The 18,819-nt window shown below is 36.6% G+C and overlaps 2 protein-coding genes across 4 annotated transcripts in view; one reads left to right on the top strand and one right to left on the bottom strand.

Annotated features, from left to right (window-relative positions):
• Positions 1 to 18,819, top strand: part of LOC126366279 (glycine receptor subunit alpha-1) — a 62,159-nt gene that overhangs the window by 21,567 nt on the left and 21,773 nt on the right. For all 3 annotated transcript variants that reach the window (XM_050009356.1, XM_050009355.1, XM_050009357.1), the window contains exons 3-7: positions 8,639 to 8,715; positions 9,748 to 9,847; positions 10,321 to 10,475; positions 15,366 to 15,521; positions 18,357 to 18,497. In XM_050009356.1, the coding sequence (XP_049865313.1) occupies positions 8,639 to 8,715; positions 9,748 to 9,847; positions 10,321 to 10,475; positions 15,366 to 15,521; positions 18,357 to 18,497 (629 nt within the window). The remainder of the gene's footprint in view (positions 1 to 8,638; positions 8,716 to 9,747; positions 9,848 to 10,320; positions 10,476 to 15,365; positions 15,522 to 18,356; positions 18,498 to 18,819) is intronic.
• LOC126366260 (proton-coupled amino acid transporter-like protein pathetic) overlaps positions 1 to 18,819 on the bottom strand; it is a 231,414-nt gene that overhangs the window by 210,457 nt on the left and 2,138 nt on the right. The window lies entirely within an intron of this gene.

Here is an 18,819-nt window from a genome sequence, read left to right as displayed (position 1 = left end):
GATGGCTTTATTTCTTTATGTTATTAACAAACCCAAAAAACTGATAAATAGAAACGTTCATAAACACAACCACATTAAAAATCCAAAACAGTCTACCTTATTGGTCAAATAAGTAACTGTTTCAATATTATGAACGTAGCTTTTACACCATGCAGCGATTAATAGTGAACTGTCTACGGTCAAGGCAAAGGTCGCCCCATGAATCAAGTTGATGCGAAACGATAACATCAGCGCTACCGCATTCGTGTTATATGGAAATTTGCTCAATACCACCTATTTGCTTTGCGTATTGAATTTGAATTGGTATTTGGATAATATAATGTGATTTTTAGGAAGCTCGCCCAGCTATTACATGGCTCTTAAAACTGGCGAGGAGTGGGTGTATATTTATGCAAAAGCATATCGTCGCTGGAAATCTCAATTACTGCAAGGGACATTTGGGCATTTCTTTTTATTGCATTTTTTCGATAGGGCTTGTTTTTCTCCATCGATTGATACATTTGAAATACCAAGGAGTGGGTGTATATGCTAAAGCATATCGTCGCTGGAAATCTCAATTACTGTAAGCGACATTTGGACATTTTTTTTATTGCATTATTCGATAGAGCTTGTTTTTTCTCCATTGATACATTTGAAATACCAATAGCCCTCATATTTTTTTTAACGATTGAATTTTCTGATATTTTTGAATAAAACGGCGTAAAGAACCCAAGATTTTGAAAGTATGACGTATATCACAATTTTTTTTTTACTTAAGTGATGTAAGGGTCTTGATTTATAAAAAAAAATATTTAAAATATTATGCCTACACATACGAGGGTACCCCATTCGCCTGTTTATTCCGTTATTCGATGTTGATCCAATCTATTAGTTATAAAATCTAACTTTAACATGAACATTCGCTTACAAAGTTTGATAAGGAAACCACTGACCCAAGAACGCGTACGCCACAATCAATAGGGACCCTTGTCTCTGCAAATATGTCTTAGAAACCGAATTCTGCGAATAAATTGATGTGCCATACATTGTGTCTCAGTGATTACTAGTGATTCCACGCAAATCGGCACGTGGATGATAAAATAAATAACCATGACATCAAGTCCTTTAATTAGGTAGTTTCGTATGTCAAAGATAAATTATAACATTCTGATTACTAAATAAAAAGAGATCTAAAGGTGACAAAAAACGTTTTATTTTTTCTATTTAACTTATTTATGAATTTCAATAAAGAAGAAAGTAATAATAAGTGCCAAATTGTGTCACGGTTTCCTATGACGTCCCAGGTTGCTTTTTCATACAAATTCCATAGTAATTTCGTATTTTGACGTTTAGTAATCCCTCATTCAGCGCTTATCGCTATCGACCCACTAGGGTCGATTAATTCTTTCAAATATTCTTCCTCTCAGACGACGCCCTGAGCCGAGGTTCGCGCCCAACTGGGTACCCTCAGGCCTGTTGTCTTAAACGTTGTACCGGGTGAGAGCCTTCAGCGCTCCCCATTTGTCCGGCCAAGTAGTTAATGCCATCTGCGGCAAATCTACAACAAGTCAAGTCAAAAAAAAAAGACGTTTAGTAAAAAGTAACTGATTTGACTGGTTGGAAACTAGCCCATTCTATGAAAAGCCCGCTCCAAGCCTTTGGCCATTATAATATGAATTCAAATCAACTCGTTATTTTTCTATGTATATGTAGTAAGAAAGGTCTAATAAAAAAGACGTAAGTATTTTTTTTGTTTTATAAAGTTTAAATGATGATTTAGCCCCGCCCACATAAGCTGCGGTTTCATAACCATATCAGTCATTTCTGTGGTTATGAAGTCCATAAATACAAAATTTACGGAATTGTGGAAAAACAGTCAAATACGAAAGCAAGTAATTACTTAGATCGAAGTTCAAGGACAACAAATAAGGGTAGTTTCCAAGAACAGATTACTTTTGTATGCTCAATGTATACAATGTCACAGGGTCCGATTACCTAAATCGAAGATTTGACAGGTCTGGTTTTTTACAGAAACGACTGCCTGTCTGACCTTCCAACTTGAAGGGAAACGCATTTCTCGAAAACGTGGGTTTCCTCGCGGTGTTTTCCTTCACTCTGAGCACGTGATAAACATTTCAGATCGAAAAATGAATTCGAAAATAAATTAGAAAATCATAGGTTTGCGCCTAAACCATTGAGATTCCAACCTGCGATCTCACAATGAGAATCAAGCGTTTTTTTATTCGGCTACCATGGCTACAAAAACCTGTAAGTACCCAATCAAAACTTTCCCTGAGAGTATTTGATCCCTAAAACTTTCCAGATACTTGCAGACTACTAAACGAAAATAGATTTTTTTCTACCGAGATCAAAGTTCTTACAGATTTTATCGTAATCCAATTTGAAGTGCTTTCAGAGGAATTGCAGTTAGTTCGCAAAAAACCGCGGACGGACGCTTTCTATTAAAATTTACATTATTACGAAACCGATTTCAGTAAAAACTGGTACACAGATAAAATTGATACGCAAAGACGCACGTAGGTTGTTTTCAAATCCAAGTTTGAAATTTACTCCGGAACGATTTTTTTTCTTTCAAAAAAGTAAATTACATCTACTTGTTTCATGATCCAAAAGCATAAACTTACGCCTGTTTTAATCTCAATAACGTAACTATTTATCTAGCTTCCTGTACATTCAAACAACTGTCTTATACACGCGCGCCGATAGTTAAAGCGTACTAAACAAAATTGCTTTTATATTAAGATCTGGGCAAATTTCTTTAAAGAGCTTTGCTTATCTAATGAAAAAATCATCTTCCCCAAATTGCGAAGTTTGTGGGAAGAGGGAAGATACGTACCATATCTTATATGAATGCTGGCATAACAAACTTTGTTAAAAGCCCCTAAATAAAAGAGAAAACAAAAACTTTTTTCAGGACGTCCCCAATTTGTCTAGTCTTTCTAGTTATTATTCTAAGGTCTTTCTATGTCTTCCTATGTTATTATCCTTTCATTAATTTATATGAAAATATTTTTATATTGTTTAACAATTTATATTGTTTAAAATATAAATATAATTTTGTTTTCATACAGATTTGTAAAACTTGACCTGATCAATTCAATTAGGTAGCATTCCAAGTCAAAGATCAATTATGAAATTCTGATTACTAAATACGTACAGACAGATCTAAAACTGGTGAAAAGCGTTTTATTTTTTCTATTCTTTTATTTATTAATTTTAATCAAGGAAAACGTAATAATAAGTACGCTATTTTATCACGTTTTTCTATGACGTCATCGTGTGCTTTTCCACAAACAAAGAATTTTGGCCTTTTGGCGTTAGGAAAAAGTAATTTATTTAAATAGTTGGGAACTAGCCTATTCAAAGTGTACTAATAATAGTACTACATTGAAATATCTATTGGGAATGACACTTGGTTATGGTTGAAGATGGTTGATGACAATGCTAATGCTATTGTCGGGATAAAGAAGATAAATTGTCTGCAGTTGATCTGCCGGATAATCCGACGACATTGCCACAGACACACACACATACACACACACACACACCTTCGTACACATACTCATACTAATAAATTGAATACAATAACGAAATTCATAAACAGAACAAACAAAACACTACTACTGGGTACAAATCCTGGCTGATTTTGCAAACTGACGTAAGTATGTGATTTTTCTGCAAAAATAATCTGTGTTTAATTGACAATAGCAAAGGTGAAAATGGGATACGCTAAAAATTTCAGATTCTCCAGTTAGCGACATCAGCGACGATAACCTGAGTCCATACGGTGTAATGTAACATATTCGACCTTAGGACTCCACCATTAGGTGTGAAGTTAATTCTCTTCTATTGTCTATTTGTTCTGCCCACCCCGTTATTTGTCCTTTTGCAATATTAAATTCGTATTAACGTTTCACAATTGTATCAAGAATGGGTCCGCTTCCAGGCCAAGGTGGAGTCATCGATTTGTTCACAGCACGCTATGTCACTATATTTAGGATTTATGTACTGCGTACTCATATTTATTGATTATCGTATTGTTTGCCGAGCTTATTAAACTAAGTTATGAGTTGGAACGCAGACGGCATAAGTACCTTGTATACGATTTGAATACGATTCGTGTTATCTTGTTAGTTTTCTATCTTTAAATAGGTATCAGATTAAAGTTCAAGAGGGGATCAAGACACTTTCTGTCGCTGGGTATTATTTTGGTTTTTAGGCTAGTTGATAGTAGGTATGTCGGCTTCTGTAGAAACCGGACCTGTCAAAACTTCAGGTTAGGTAAGCGAACTCTGCGAAAAACGGGATAAGACTAAGGAGATGATGCTGATGATAAGTAAGTCGACTAGCAGGGTCTGTATACAACCGCGCCAAGCGCGGCGCGATGATAACAAGGTTTTTTACCAGTAGCTCGACCAATAGCTGACCAATAGTTCGACGTCTATGTAGACAGCATTCGCTGCGATTATTGCGAGACTCTCGATATATTTCACGCCACGGGCGGCGCGGTTGTCGTGCAAACTCTTCTGGGATTATACCGTCTCCGACATGATGATGGACTGTCAATAAAAGCGCCATGGTCCAATGGTTAAAAATTTAGCTCTGCCCGAAGGGTAATTGATTCGAAAACAATTACGAATATCACTGATAAATGTGATCGATTCGAACCTTCAGTGGTTTTATAACTGGGCAACCACAACCAATAAAAATAGATAAATAAGTAATAATACGATACCCTCTAAAAACAGTACACGTGCCTAGTATTATTTTCTACTATAATTGTATAACGACCGTAAAAGCAAACTTCTACTGTAATTGAAATCATTTTGTTGTATGTTAATTTATTTAAAATAAATTGAATTTTGTTTCGATGTCTTCTTTTGCGCTGACAGCCTCGATTACATGGTATCGCCCACTCACTAATATGTTATATTTCTATAGCATAAGGGAGATATGTTGACGCGTGCCTACGCGAACTCCTTTATGATTATGGATAATGTCAATTTCAAGTTACACCGACTTTGTTGTGACTGTGAAAGTTATAAATAAATATCATATGAGACCCACATTACATTTACAGAAATCACAACGTCATTCCATCTAGGTACCCTCAGGCTTGTTTTCTCATCGCTTCCCGTTTGTGCCAAATAATTAATCAAAGACATCCGAGGCATAATACAATAAGTACATTACATTATGTTATATTAACAAAACCAACATGATGTGGTTGCGATTTAACGTCGTTATGTTGACAATCTCTCGCAGTTAAATTATATCCTGAGTGTTTGAGAGATTTAATAATGTCACTGGATAGTTTTCAAATTTCTCAGATTATCGAAACACAGGTCGACCTTCTCTGTTCTGTGATAATGTTAATAATTCCATATGAAATTTGACAGCGTGTACGATACGGAAGAATTTTGATCTGCTGTCAGCATTATACTGCATATACAAATACATGTCAGTGACATCGTAACGAATACTAAGGGGAATGATTCAGACCATGATTCTGAGTTAATATCAAATGGAATATCCTGTCGGAAAATTCGTGAAAATTTTAGTCTTTGTTATTATAATTTTTTTTCAGATCCATACTTTTGCGACGGAAAATTCCACTTGATATCAACTCAGAATCATGGTCTGAATCATGCCTCAAAGTTTTATTTAAGATGTCACTAACACCCTGTAATGCGCGATGAAGTTTCCTTCTTCACGTCATAAACTAAAATCTCATTTTTCTATGTCTAACAGAATATACCGATAGACTTTGGACTAACATCCAATAATTAATTAATATCTACGTTTTACTGTCCCGCAAAGTCCGTTCGATATTTTTCCTTGTTACTTTCGTTGAGAATTTCTTTGTATCTACAAGTTTAGTATACACAAGGCAAATAAAAGGCATTGTAGTACTTTCATTTTTCAACGTTTTAACGTTTGTATATAGGTCACAACACGCCATCAAGTAAAAGCTGAGCTAATTTTAAATGCTCCACGCTATGTTGGCATAATACCAGGGCCTATTGACGTCATAGCTTAACCACTTATACAATAAAACTCACTGCAGGCGAAAAAGCGATGTCCTTTTATTTTATCATATATAATAAACCGACTGATACCCCTCAATAATAATTATCCTTATTCCAAGATGATGTACGCTTACCTACTTAATACCTGATTCGGCACAAAAGAAACCTGAATCTCTCCAGCTTTCTACAGTGAACAGGGGGTTAAAAACGCCACATTGACGCAATTCATCTCAAATAGCAATATTGCTATTTGACATTTATTTTGTTGGCATTGCGTATTTACTTTCATATGCGCAAATGTCATATTGCAATATTGCTTTTTAGATCAAAGTGGTCTTTCTAACTCTCCAGGCAGTCGGAAGAGATATGTTTATCATGAATTGCCCAGGCCCTCTCTCAGAATGTCTTCCACAGGCAAGCATAATTTACATCGCCTGTCTGCATAGTTTAGCCTGGAAAGTGGCAGTCACGGCTGAAGCCCATCATACCAGCAAATCGTGGCTGACTTTGTTAACTGACGTATACGTATTTTTTTGATAAAGTGATTTGTGTCTTATTGACAATTGTAAGAGGTGCAAATCAGTTTTGCCAATAATTGCAGATACTTCAGTTTGCGATATCAGCGTCGATATATCGTTTGTACAGCATCGTCTCAGCATAGAATAAATAATAATACATAGAAAAAAAGTGTTAGTGACATCGTAACGAAAACTTTGAAGGATGATTCAGGCCATGATTCGGAGTTGATATCAGGTGGAATTTACCGTCACAATAATATAGAACAAAAAATAATTTAACAAAACACTAAAATTTGCATGAACTTTGCGACAGGAAAATTCTCTTGATAGTAATTCAGAATCATGGTCTGAATCATCCCCCTCAGTATTCGTTACAATGGCACTAACATCTTATATAATGGTAACCCTCCGCCCGCTAGATTTTACTCCCCCACTTCAAAACTTCACTTGACTTTTGATTTGACTTCACTCCTTTCCTTTTGAGTGAAGTAATAAGTAAGAACTTTAGTCTAAATAGCCGTAAGGAGTAAGTGGGAATCGCGCGGGCAGTCTGTCTCGCTCTCACTTAATGCGTTAAGGCGGCACAAGGTAATAATGAGATTTGTGTATGTTTAGTCGAAAGTAACTTGGCTCATCGACATTCGTGCCCCAGTCAATTGACTTTATTTCAATTAAAATTATTTTCTTCATTGTCCTACTTGCGTCACTTTTGACTCGCAACTCGCTTTTCGCTTCTCGCACGCAGTAGACCTTAGTCGGGTCGAAATACTATCTCTTAAAATGTGAAATAAAGTTGAAAATTACCCTGTAATTACTTCGCTATTTTGGTTTGCCCCAGTATTTTAAAAGTTGGCGGTCTATTTTAATACTACCTGGTGGATAGAACGAATTAATGCATGAATGAAAATACGGCAAATATCTGAATTTGTAAGAAGTAAAATTTGAATAATGATGAAATTTGTTTTGTGTACTAATACACGGTGTAATGAAATGGTTGCTGAAAAATGTTTATGCGTAATATCATTAGGGTTAACATTTGCGCAGAGGCTCAAGAGGTAATTTAGAACGTTTCCTGGTAATATGTTCTACTTACTTACTTCCCTTTCTTCCCGAAGTGGATCTTTGCCTCCAACACTAAAAGAAGCCAGTTTCTTTCTGTTCTGTCTGCTGCCAGTTAGCACGAGCCAGCTCAGCAAGGTCCTTCAAGGTCAAGGTGGTAGTATGTATGATTCTTTGAAAGCAGCCGCTGTACCATTTTCGTAGCCTGGCGTGCTCAGGTGTGCTCATTGACGATTTTTTCTTACATAAAAACTGAACTAACGTTTATCAACGTCGGCCGCATGCGTGGCTTAGAAAATCACATCCCTGATTATTCTGGGCATGTCTTCCATATCATTCACTAGACGGGAAGATACGAAAAACATTTTTTTCTGTTCTGTGGAAATACGCCACATCATGTTTAACAAGATGGGTGTAAATAAACAATCTGATACGATTTCAGATTTGTATACCAACAGCATTCAGCTGACTTCCAGTTGCCGCATTCGTGTAATATGTGAATTTACTTTTTAAATGATGACCCACTTTCCCGAGAAATGCATTTCGGAGGTATGTGTCCTGTATTGGGCTTGTTTTCCCTTCGCGGGTTGGACCTGAAGATTTGACAGATGGTTTTTTACAGAAGCGTCTACCTGACTGACCTTTCAACTCGCGAGAGGAAAACCAGCCCAATACAGGTTAGGTCACATACCTCCGAAACGCATTTCTCGGGTATGTGGAAACCCACATACCAGAAACATCGTGAGGAAACCCTCACGATGTTTCTCTTCACCGCTGAGTACGTGATAATCATTTATGATCCTAACATGAATTCGAAAAATTATTTCGATAATCATATGTAGAGGACCATGCTGAATTTTAACCTGCAAGTGGGCTACCACGGCTGCAATTACATATATCCCAAATGGGGTATGAAGGTTTCGCCAGGGCTCATGTAGGGGGCTGGCGTTACCAACGCTTTAGAATTATAGAATTATATAACATGCATAAAGTGGTGGCGTACTATTCACCAGTCTCTCACTATTGTTTCAGGTTGTGCAATGACGTTGCATCGAAAAGGAATCACACCCTCAAACCCAGGGTCGTGCTGCCAGAGAACTATGTCAAAGGTAAGAACCTGTTTTACTACCCCGTAAACGTAAGTTTTATCACTTTCTCGGAAAATTACTATAGTGGAGTCAATGAAGGGCTTCATTTCTAAAGTGCCAGAGACAGGTCCGATATTGAAGATTTCTTCATTTATAGTTTATTATATTATTAAAAATCAGAAACATCTTGAGTGGAAATAAATAAAGTGAGATTATTTTTATTCCAACTAAAAATGGATTTGAAGTACTTTTCTGGATCTGTACAGAAACGGCTTCTTTTTTTATTTGATCGAAATATTTATTTGTCCAAATCAAGATGTGTCTGACTTTAAATGATATAAGAAACTAGGGGTGGTTTGATAATGTTAGAAGAAACCACTCTTATAATAGAAAAAAATCATCAAAATCGGACCTGTCCTGGAAAATTACAAGTTAGGAAGCCCCAGCTTTATTGACTCCACTACTAAGATGTCAGCAATGGTAAAATAGAAACTGACAAATATAGTCGGTATCCATGAACTCGAGTACGTACGAAAATTATTTTTTGTAGCTTCTAAAACATTTTTGTTCATACATACATAGATAGGTGATATACATTCGACAACTTATCTCAAACGATACGTCGCTATTTACCTATTTTTTGTCGCAAATAACATTGACTCCGATAGTCGAACCTGCTATGTTAAAATGCTAGATAGGCACGGGTAGAATCGAATGACCACGTGGCATGAGAGAAGCTCGAAGAAGAAAGCGTGTATTCGATGCGCGTAGAAGTCATAACAACATCTTCTGGGTTCAAATCCTGGCGAGGAGATATTTTCCACCGCTCGGAAACTTCTCCTGCAGACCATATTATGATAGAATCTACAGCTCTACTATGTACGGTGTACTAATTGCGTGGCTTGCTGCGTATTCTTCGAGGCAACAATACAATCGTCTGAAATAGATGTATAAGGCCAATGCTGAATTATGCTGATGAAATAGGCATCTGCTGTTTAACTATTACACTTCTTTGACCGTTTTTTGTACGCACAATGTATGAATATTTTTCAGAGATGCGCCCTCCAGCCAGAAAGGGGCAACCAGTCACAGTCGAGTTTAGCATATACGTCGTGGACGTCAATTCCATAAACGTTGAAGACATGGATTTCAGGTAATATTAAGCTTTACGGATGTTTATTCACATTAGTATTTTTTGTTTTGTTTTGTATTTGGACCACGCTTATAAACGATGTAAAGGTACCTATTAATCAACAGTTTTTTTTTGGTGTAATAACTAGGCCTAGGTGAAATTTCGGAAACAAACTTTTATATACTTAAATACTTCTAGGAAAGACTTTCTGACGACTTACTAGTTTTAAGCAAGCGTGACTCGTGAGGGTAGGTTTGTATGTATATTCTACTTCGATGTCATTCATAACAAATCCAACCCTAAAAAATGAAATGGAATGAAATTTATTCGCATTTATTCCTATGAGTGTAGTTATTATTTTATGACAAAGAGCTATTATTCCGCTTTCACGGGATCCGCTTGCCTCACCTGAACATTTTACAAATCCAGTTTTTTTACATACGCGATTGCCTAGTTGACCTACCTATATATTTATTATTTTTTTATAATTTCAGAGTGGACATGTTCATCAGACAAACATGGCGGGAAAGTAGACTCCAACTTCCAGACGACATCTTCGAGGAAGGCGATGACCACGTCACACTGCCTCCAGAATTCTTCGATAATCTGTGGCATCCGGATCCTTACTTCCTGAACTCAAAGGTCACAGGTGGGTTTCCATATGTCGTTTTTTATTTACTTATAGATGCTTCGCTTCACATATTTTTCACTGCTTTAGTTGATTCTAATTAGGTATATTTACAAAAATAAGAAACTTAAGTAAATATTCTATTAGTGCTGGAGATACTTGTTTCCGAATACGCAGCCATTAAACCAGATCTATTGCTTTTCTACACACCATACCGCACATTCTACCGTACCAATTAACAGTATTGTCACCATTTGGAGATAGGGTTATCTGCTAATCAAGGATTTTGTTTTTATAGCACTCACCCGCTCGTAAGGCCATTCACAAAGCGATTCACGAAGAATTCACGAGCATGTTAACCATTACACCACTAAATCCTTGTCCCGTGTTGACTAGAGTTGCGGGTTCAAGTCTCATCTGAGTGAGAGTTTTCGAATTATTTTTTTATTAGTGAACCTGTCTCAAAGCTACTCTAACAGATAAACGTTTTGTATCACACAAGACGAAATTATCAGCAAGTAATGAAACCGACCTTAACCACAATTTAAAAATCGGTTACACGGAAGAAATTGTAAGGTATAAAAGTGTCTCGTAGACATTGTTTACATAATATGGAAAAGATATATGAGGCATGAAAAAAAAATAAGCAAAATATTCTTCGGTGTAAAAACGTCCTTGGATTACAATCGTATCCATTTAGCACATCGACCAATCGCGTGTAGCCCTCATCACGTGTAAAATAACAATGGCGTCCTCGACACCTGCGATTGGTTGCACATAATCGCCATATTGGCATTGACTGAAAGGTCATAGAACAGCGTAAACGTTATGCATGGTACTCTTTTTACTTCTCCGCGACCTTTCCCATGGAACGACGCAATTCATGCGATATTGAAACAGTTTGATAATAGAGTAAACGATAAACCTAGACTACTTTTTACGAAATATCAAAAGAAGTCACAAAATATTTACGAACTCTTTGTTACATAAGATCCAATACTGGCAAACTTACCCTAATGTTGCAGATCAATGCTAAATCGATTCGCGCTGTGAGGATAATACTTTACTCTTTGTGATTCTACAAAGAACGGAAACCGTAGTTTACAAACGTACTTACATAAGAATAATTTATTAGAAAACCCAAACGTTCATATCGCTTGTTTTTATAATAATATTCATCATCAATTACTCATGTTTCGTTTCAGTTATCAGAAAGCAATCTGGCTTTCTTTGGAGTAGCATAGTGAATTTCATCAAAATTGAATTTAACCCAAGTTATTCTGAAGTAAACTACCCTTCTAAATGATTACTTAATGCACTTGGCCAACACGTAGCAAAAGTGCAGGTTTCAACAGACGATAAACGCTTTAAATTACTGCTAAACTGATTTTAAGCTAGATATCACGAACCTCGTATCACGTTCATTCAACTCGAGCACAATTCTATCTGATATAGTAGAACAAAGAAGATAGTAACTTAAACTCATGGCCTGGATCTCTAATGGCATGGAGAGGGCAGAACCAGAAGTTCTTAGTCTTTTTCTCTCGTGTGGCTTGTGAGATTAATGACCGTTCTCATCAACCCTGGTATCAGGGCTACTATTGAATCGCCATAGTCCCCTGGCATCGCTTGTGTAACTACATACTTACTTAGGGTAATTGCAGCCATCCGACTGCTCAACGTGCTTTGAAAGCACGTATGATCTTACTTTTGGATCGGGTGATCAGCCTGCAATGTCCTAACCAAAGTAGTGATCAAAGTATTTTTCATGATTATCACCGGATATTTGTTTTGTGATTTTCGTTTGTGTATTTCGTGATTATACCGGGGCTTTGGGATTGTGAGCCCAATGCTCAACCACTGGACCATGTAAGCAGAAAACAGCCGCATTGCAGCCGGTTTTGATACGATGGTCATTTCTCTTATAGTGAAAGAACAAACGCTGCCCGGGTCTTAAAAGAAACAGAATCAATATCATGACCACAGGACGATATGTTTTCAATATCTATGATCAGGATTGTACAATTCCCAGTATATTTATACTAAGACCTTCCATATGCACAGTTCTTTATGCTGTACGTTTTCTTCACTGTTTCTCACTCGCAAGGACATTTTCTCTTTGAGCTTTAGGACGCATAAAACAGAAACTAAAATTTTATTTCAATTTTAGGAGGAGCTATATACTACCGTCATCAATCGGCTGGTAGGGTATTTATTAATTACATTTACTTGAATCACATAGTGTACTCACGTTTTCGAAATTTCTAGCTTTTGTTTTTATTCACTGCAAAATTGATTATTGGATTTGGTGTATTTAAATGAATTTTGAAAGTATTTTGTAACATTTAAAAAAAATGGCACTGTGTCACCTATTTTATGAATGGCAACCTTTGAATTAAGCTTAACACAATTTTATAATATCTATTTAACTTAAAGGTATATATACCACACAGTACATTTCTTTTGTAGCAATCTTCGGAAACAATGTTTTAGAAGAACTCATATCGTTAAAAAGTTTAACATAACGATCTATCTTCTAACATTGATTCCTATAATCACTGACAAAGTTTGGTGTATTGTTGCTCTCATAAATCTACTTTGCTGATTGATAACGATAGCATTTCTTGCTTGACTTGTAATTTCATTTATCACATGATACACAGATAAGTAAATACTTCATCATCATCAGCCCATTAACGTACCCACTGCTGGGGCACGGGCCTTCCCTATGGAAGGGTAGGGAGATCGGGCCTTAAACCATCACGCGGGCCCAGCGCGGATTGATGGTTATTAACGACTGCTAATGCAGTCGGGACCAACGGTTTAACGTGCCTTCCGAAGCACGAAAATAAACCTGCTTAAGTAAATACTTAAGCAGGTTTATTTTTAATTTTTAACTGATGTTGTGACTGTTGTAGCAAAAAAAACTGCAAATAAATACTTACCAAAGATGAACGATGTGCAAGTACAATGCTGAGCAGATTTTCGTCTAATGAAACTAAAACAAAAGGTTCATAACTTTAGTCGTCGTTAACAAAAACCAGCCAAGTGCGAGCGATTTTCTATTTATGTGCGAAAATATTAATGCTGGTTCACAGAATACTTACTAAGTTTCTACAGTATAGCTCTTATAGTTTCGCGAAAAAGGTGGCTGTGACATACGGACGGACAGACGGACGGACGGACAGATAGACATGACGAATCCACAAGGGTTCCGTTTTTGCCATTTGGCTGCGGAACAATAAAAAGCGGTTAGCTTGGCTGGTTTTTGTATAAAGTATACTTTATACTATAGGACTAACCGCTTTGTGGCTGTTTATAAACAGTAAATATTAAAGCTTATAATTATATTTATATTATAAACGTATTATCTATCTATCTTTATTTCTGTGGTATAAAGTTCTCATATTATTCTTTTTAAGCTACAGAACTCAAACACAAACTCGAAACATCCGGTTTGTGCCAAATTTTACAACTGTAAACAAAGAATGGTAAGCCTGAAATAAAATTGCGATTTTTATTCCCGACTAAAGCCGAATATGCGACCATAAAAGGGTTTTATTTTCCTGATCCGTGAAATACTGCAGTTCCAAATTTAATCCTTTCTTCAAAGTCGTTAAGTAAGTAGTTTTTATAAACTAGCCAAGACAGACCTTAGGCTACAATACATTATCTTATGTTATAAAAAGATATGATAATTATGTTATACTGTTACTTATAAATACATTTCAGGACTGACCATTGAACTTGGCACCCATCTAGATCTCACTTCTTTTGTCGTTAAAGTCAACAACCAAGGCATTTATCATAATATTGAACTTGGCTGTCATTTCACATTTATGTTTTTGATTGGATTTTACTTAAATAAACTTTTTTATTATTATTATTTTTTAAGTAGGTATTAGAAGTACTGAGATTATCTTCACCAACTCTATGACTGAAGACATTCAATTAGCAACACCTAGCAAGCAAGCAGAGCTCATTTAGCTTGAGTTGAGTCACAAGCACTTCGCAAAAAACACGTATGAGTCCAATGCAGCTCATAGCAATCCTGCGTGACTTAGTACGGTCACCAGTACTAATTAATATGTATACACTTTGAAACCGTGTCACATTAACTTTTTTGACAAATTGAACCGTAAGTCTCATTTAATGACAAATATGATAGTGCGACAGGGTTCTAAAGTGGGTACATGATATTGCTCATGACTGTACGTCCCACAGATGCATTTATGATGAATATAAGCTCACCACTCAATTGGCATAGTCAAAGATATACGTACAATCAACGCAAGATGAACTAAGTACCCACACCTCACTGAGCTTTCTGTTAGACCAACGTGGTGGTGAGCCGGCATATAAAATATATATTTGAATAACATTTATTCAGTACTATCAACACTTCTCGACCTAGTCTTTATAAAATAACATAACATAAGCTCACTCCTATATCCCAATTGGGGTAGCCAGAGGTACATCCATAGCAAGATGAACTAAGTACCCACACCTCACCGAAGTTTCTTCTGTTAGACCAATTTTTTGAAAATAATCACATTTTTAGTTTTATTCTGGGGTACAATAGACTATTTAAAACTTTACTACATAATTCCATATTACAATATTCCTTAGAAAGCCTGATTGAAGTATCTCGAATTGCCTTTGTAGAAATTCTAATGTAATACTTATACTGATTGATTTTCTTTTATGAAATTTTAATGTATAAATACTTGTATATTTTCTAAAAAACACGCTAATATATACATATTATTGGTATTGTGTTACAGAAATCTCAATGAATATTAAATTTTCTTTAAGTATACACACTTTCTTTGTATAAATCATAGCATTAAGGAATATTCAATTTCATTGAAATCTTAATGTACTTATGTTATGTTGTGTTTTTTTTTATAGAAATCGCGGAGTTGACTCACAAGTTCTCTTCTGTGACACTGTACAGAAACCAAACAGTGCGGTATGCAGCCAGAATGCATGCTATCATCGCTTGCCAGATGGAATTCCAACTCTACCCCATGGACATACAGTCGTGTCCAATTTACATTGAAAGTTGTAAGTATCCTGGGTCGATACGGTTTTGTTTCCAGTGTTTCATATCCTAGGACCAGCCTATATTTTGAACCCTAATAGTTTAGTGTAATAATGAGCTATTTCAATTCAACACATTGGTATACAAAGAGCCTTTATACCTATGTCCGGGAACAGACCTCGCCTCAAACATCCGGACAGGATAGGTGGATTTAAAAAAAAAAGAATATTTATTTATTTAGGTACACATACAGCAATGACATATAAAACATTTAGAGACAGCATTATAAAAAAGGAAGGACTTGGTATACGCACATGCGTACACATACAGCATTACAAATACACACAAAAAATATACAAATTAATTCCATACTAAGTAATAAAATGATGCCCGATTCCTAAAATATGAATTACGATAGCTTTGGGGTCTCATCCGGTAGGTAAATTGAAGATTTTTTTTTGACGTGACTTATTGTAGATTTGCCGAAGATGGCATTAACTACTTGGCCGGACAAATGAGGAGCGCTGAAGGCTCTTACCCGATGGTAAATTGAAGACTATTAATGTAGGTATCATTAATATCGTAAGCGAAAATGTTTATACAGGAAGTTTATCTGTGTGGGCGAAATTTTGAGAAACCTCAAATGGGGTTTGAGTGCACCGAACCGCAATTAACAAACCGCCATTAGGTTACCGGGTCTGTTATAAATATTTACGTATTTCAATTTGAATTTACATCAGCCATTAACCTTAAATATTCTAAACACATTCTGTTACTTGGCCGGGAGTGAAGTAAAAATATAAAATGCGTTCAGCTGGTTCCTATCCCGAACACGTCGTAAAAGAGATTATCCATAAAACATACGTAATTAGTCACGCCCGCACCAGGGTGGCCAAAGCGAAAACCAATCCTTAACGACAACCGACAGCCAGTCCTGGACGCCGAACATCGATTTCTTAGCCAGTACCGATGAAATGGCAAAAGTACTGGAATCATTCGTTCAATCGGCTTGCCGAACTTCACATGACGTCACGAACCGGGGATCACCATCTTGGCTGTTTACGCGGTACGACAGAATCAAATCGATGTTCGATTTGCTCCAATCGGAATCGACTTCGTCTTACCCGGTAGGGCCCCTCGTCCGATATTAATCTCGGACTATGATGAATCGAATAGTGACAGGTGATTATAGCCCAATGAGTACGGTTCTGTGTCACTAGGACACCATGGTGGCGTGACCAGTGATCAAATCAAATACACTTTATTGCACATAATTTACACATACACACAGTACAACGTGGGCTGCCTTATTGCTTTACAGCAATTTTTTCAAGGAAACAAACAAAAAAAGAAAAAGGCAAGGGAAGTGATGTGCCGTTCCCGGTAATAAAAAGTCACAAAACTTATGTAAAAAGAGCTTCGGTAAAACTTTTAGGCACATTTGGGAAGAGTACAAGAAATAACATTTTGAAAAAGAAGAGCAGCCAGTGTCCTAACTATTAAAGAGTTTTACAACGAGAACATTTCCACTCTGGGAACATGCACGAGCGCGACATTGGTTGTGCAATAAAATGACGTGTTGTATAAACGCCACATTACGTTTTTTTTTTTTGTGATGTGACTTATTGTAGATTTGCCGCAGATGGCATTAACTACTTGGTCGAACAAACATGGGGAGCGCTGAAGACTCTGACCCGGTACAACGTTTAAGACAACAGGCCTGAGGGTGCCCAGTTGGGCGCGAACCTCGGCTCAGGGCGTCGTCTGAGAGGAAAAATATTTGAAAGAATTAATCGACCCTAGCGGGTCGATAGCGATAAGCGCTGAATGAGGGAAAACGTCGACCACGCCGGCGGGGTCGGTATCGGGGGCCACATTACGTGGTGGCTTGTTGATTGACCATAAAAACGCCATACATTTCCACGGTGTCCTAGTGAGATAGGGCTGTATTTTGTAAATTTTGTTGCTTCCCATCCCTAACTTAAAAAGCATGTTAAGTGTAGGTAAATGTGTAGTTGTATATGTGTAATGTAATCTTATTCAGAAAAATACACGCGTAGAATAACAATTTAGGCATTATTCTTACATTAACCGCGTTCCCTGAGGCCTGAGTATAAATAACCTAGTAACATTAGGATAAAGGGAAAGCACGCAATATGGCTTACGGTAAATGGCTTGAATTTTTTTTTATTTAACATTATTAGTATAGGTATGTAGAGTACTGTAGACCGACGATCATGCATGTAATCTTTAATAAGAGTAGAAGAAGCGAAAGTGTCGTGTTAGAGTCGTAGTAAGTGGAATTCCCTGGTCTCTGCCTAGGCTTTTTGGCGGGAAACGGGAACGGGACAGTTGCTTTCTTCATTGAGTAATCTAAATAATTAATACGAAGTGGTGTTTTGTGGTTAATTATCGCATTAAGTTAGTCGGAAAACATTCGCGACAGTGTTATTATATCGGAGTATTCAATGAACAAAGTGTATCTACCTATTTTCGCTTCGTGCCAAGAAGCCGCTTCATAACTCGAAAGTTTATGCGGACTTTTGAGTTAATTCGTTTGGGGTTCGAAGTAGGAGTCTGCTCCGAGGGTGGGGGCTTAGGTTTCATCATCATCACCTTTCATCATTTAATTAATCATCAAGAAAAAAAAATACGTAAGACATGGCTGTATGGGCATAGTTCCCTTTGCCTTACCCTTCGGGGAAAACAAAAAAAAAGGTCTCTGCCTACCCCACCCTTTTTCTTTTTTTTTCCTTTTTTATTTGTTTGTTTACGTTCCTTTTGAAGTTCAGAACAATAAAAAAGTTTCTTTTAATCCAGATTGCCTCGATTTATGGTCGAAAATATTTTTGTTTCAGTTTCATACAGTAACCAGAAGGTAAGGTTTCGTTGGAGTGAAGCTGGAGTAACTATCAACCCTGAGTTGAAACTGCTTCAATATCATATTGGTGAGCCACTACGTTTGGAGGAGACCAATGGTTATATGATCGATAAAGATGGTAAGATATTATTACATTTGTTTATCTTCTATAAAATGTGAAGTGCAGTGATTGACTTGAAAATTGTTTTCACAATGAACTACAGCTTTTTTTCTTATGTTTTTTGCGAACTTCATTATTTTCTAAGTACAAAATCTAGACAAAAAAGAGAAAAAAGACAAAATCTATGTGCGAGTTGTGTGTGTGCTCGACCTTAACACTTTCAGAGATTGTTATGTCAATGACACTGTCTAAGAAACCATTAATGAAACTAAAAAAATATTTCTTTGTAAATTATTCGGTCCATTTATCATTGTCGTATTGATCTCGAATATTATCTATT

Source organism: Pectinophora gossypiella, chromosome 4 (assembly GCF_024362695.1).
Source record: "Pectinophora gossypiella chromosome 4, ilPecGoss1.1, whole genome shotgun sequence".
Lineage (NCBI taxonomy): Eukaryota > Metazoa > Arthropoda > Insecta > Lepidoptera > Gelechiidae > Pectinophora > Pectinophora gossypiella.
This window is presented reverse-complemented; position numbering and strand designations above follow the sequence as displayed.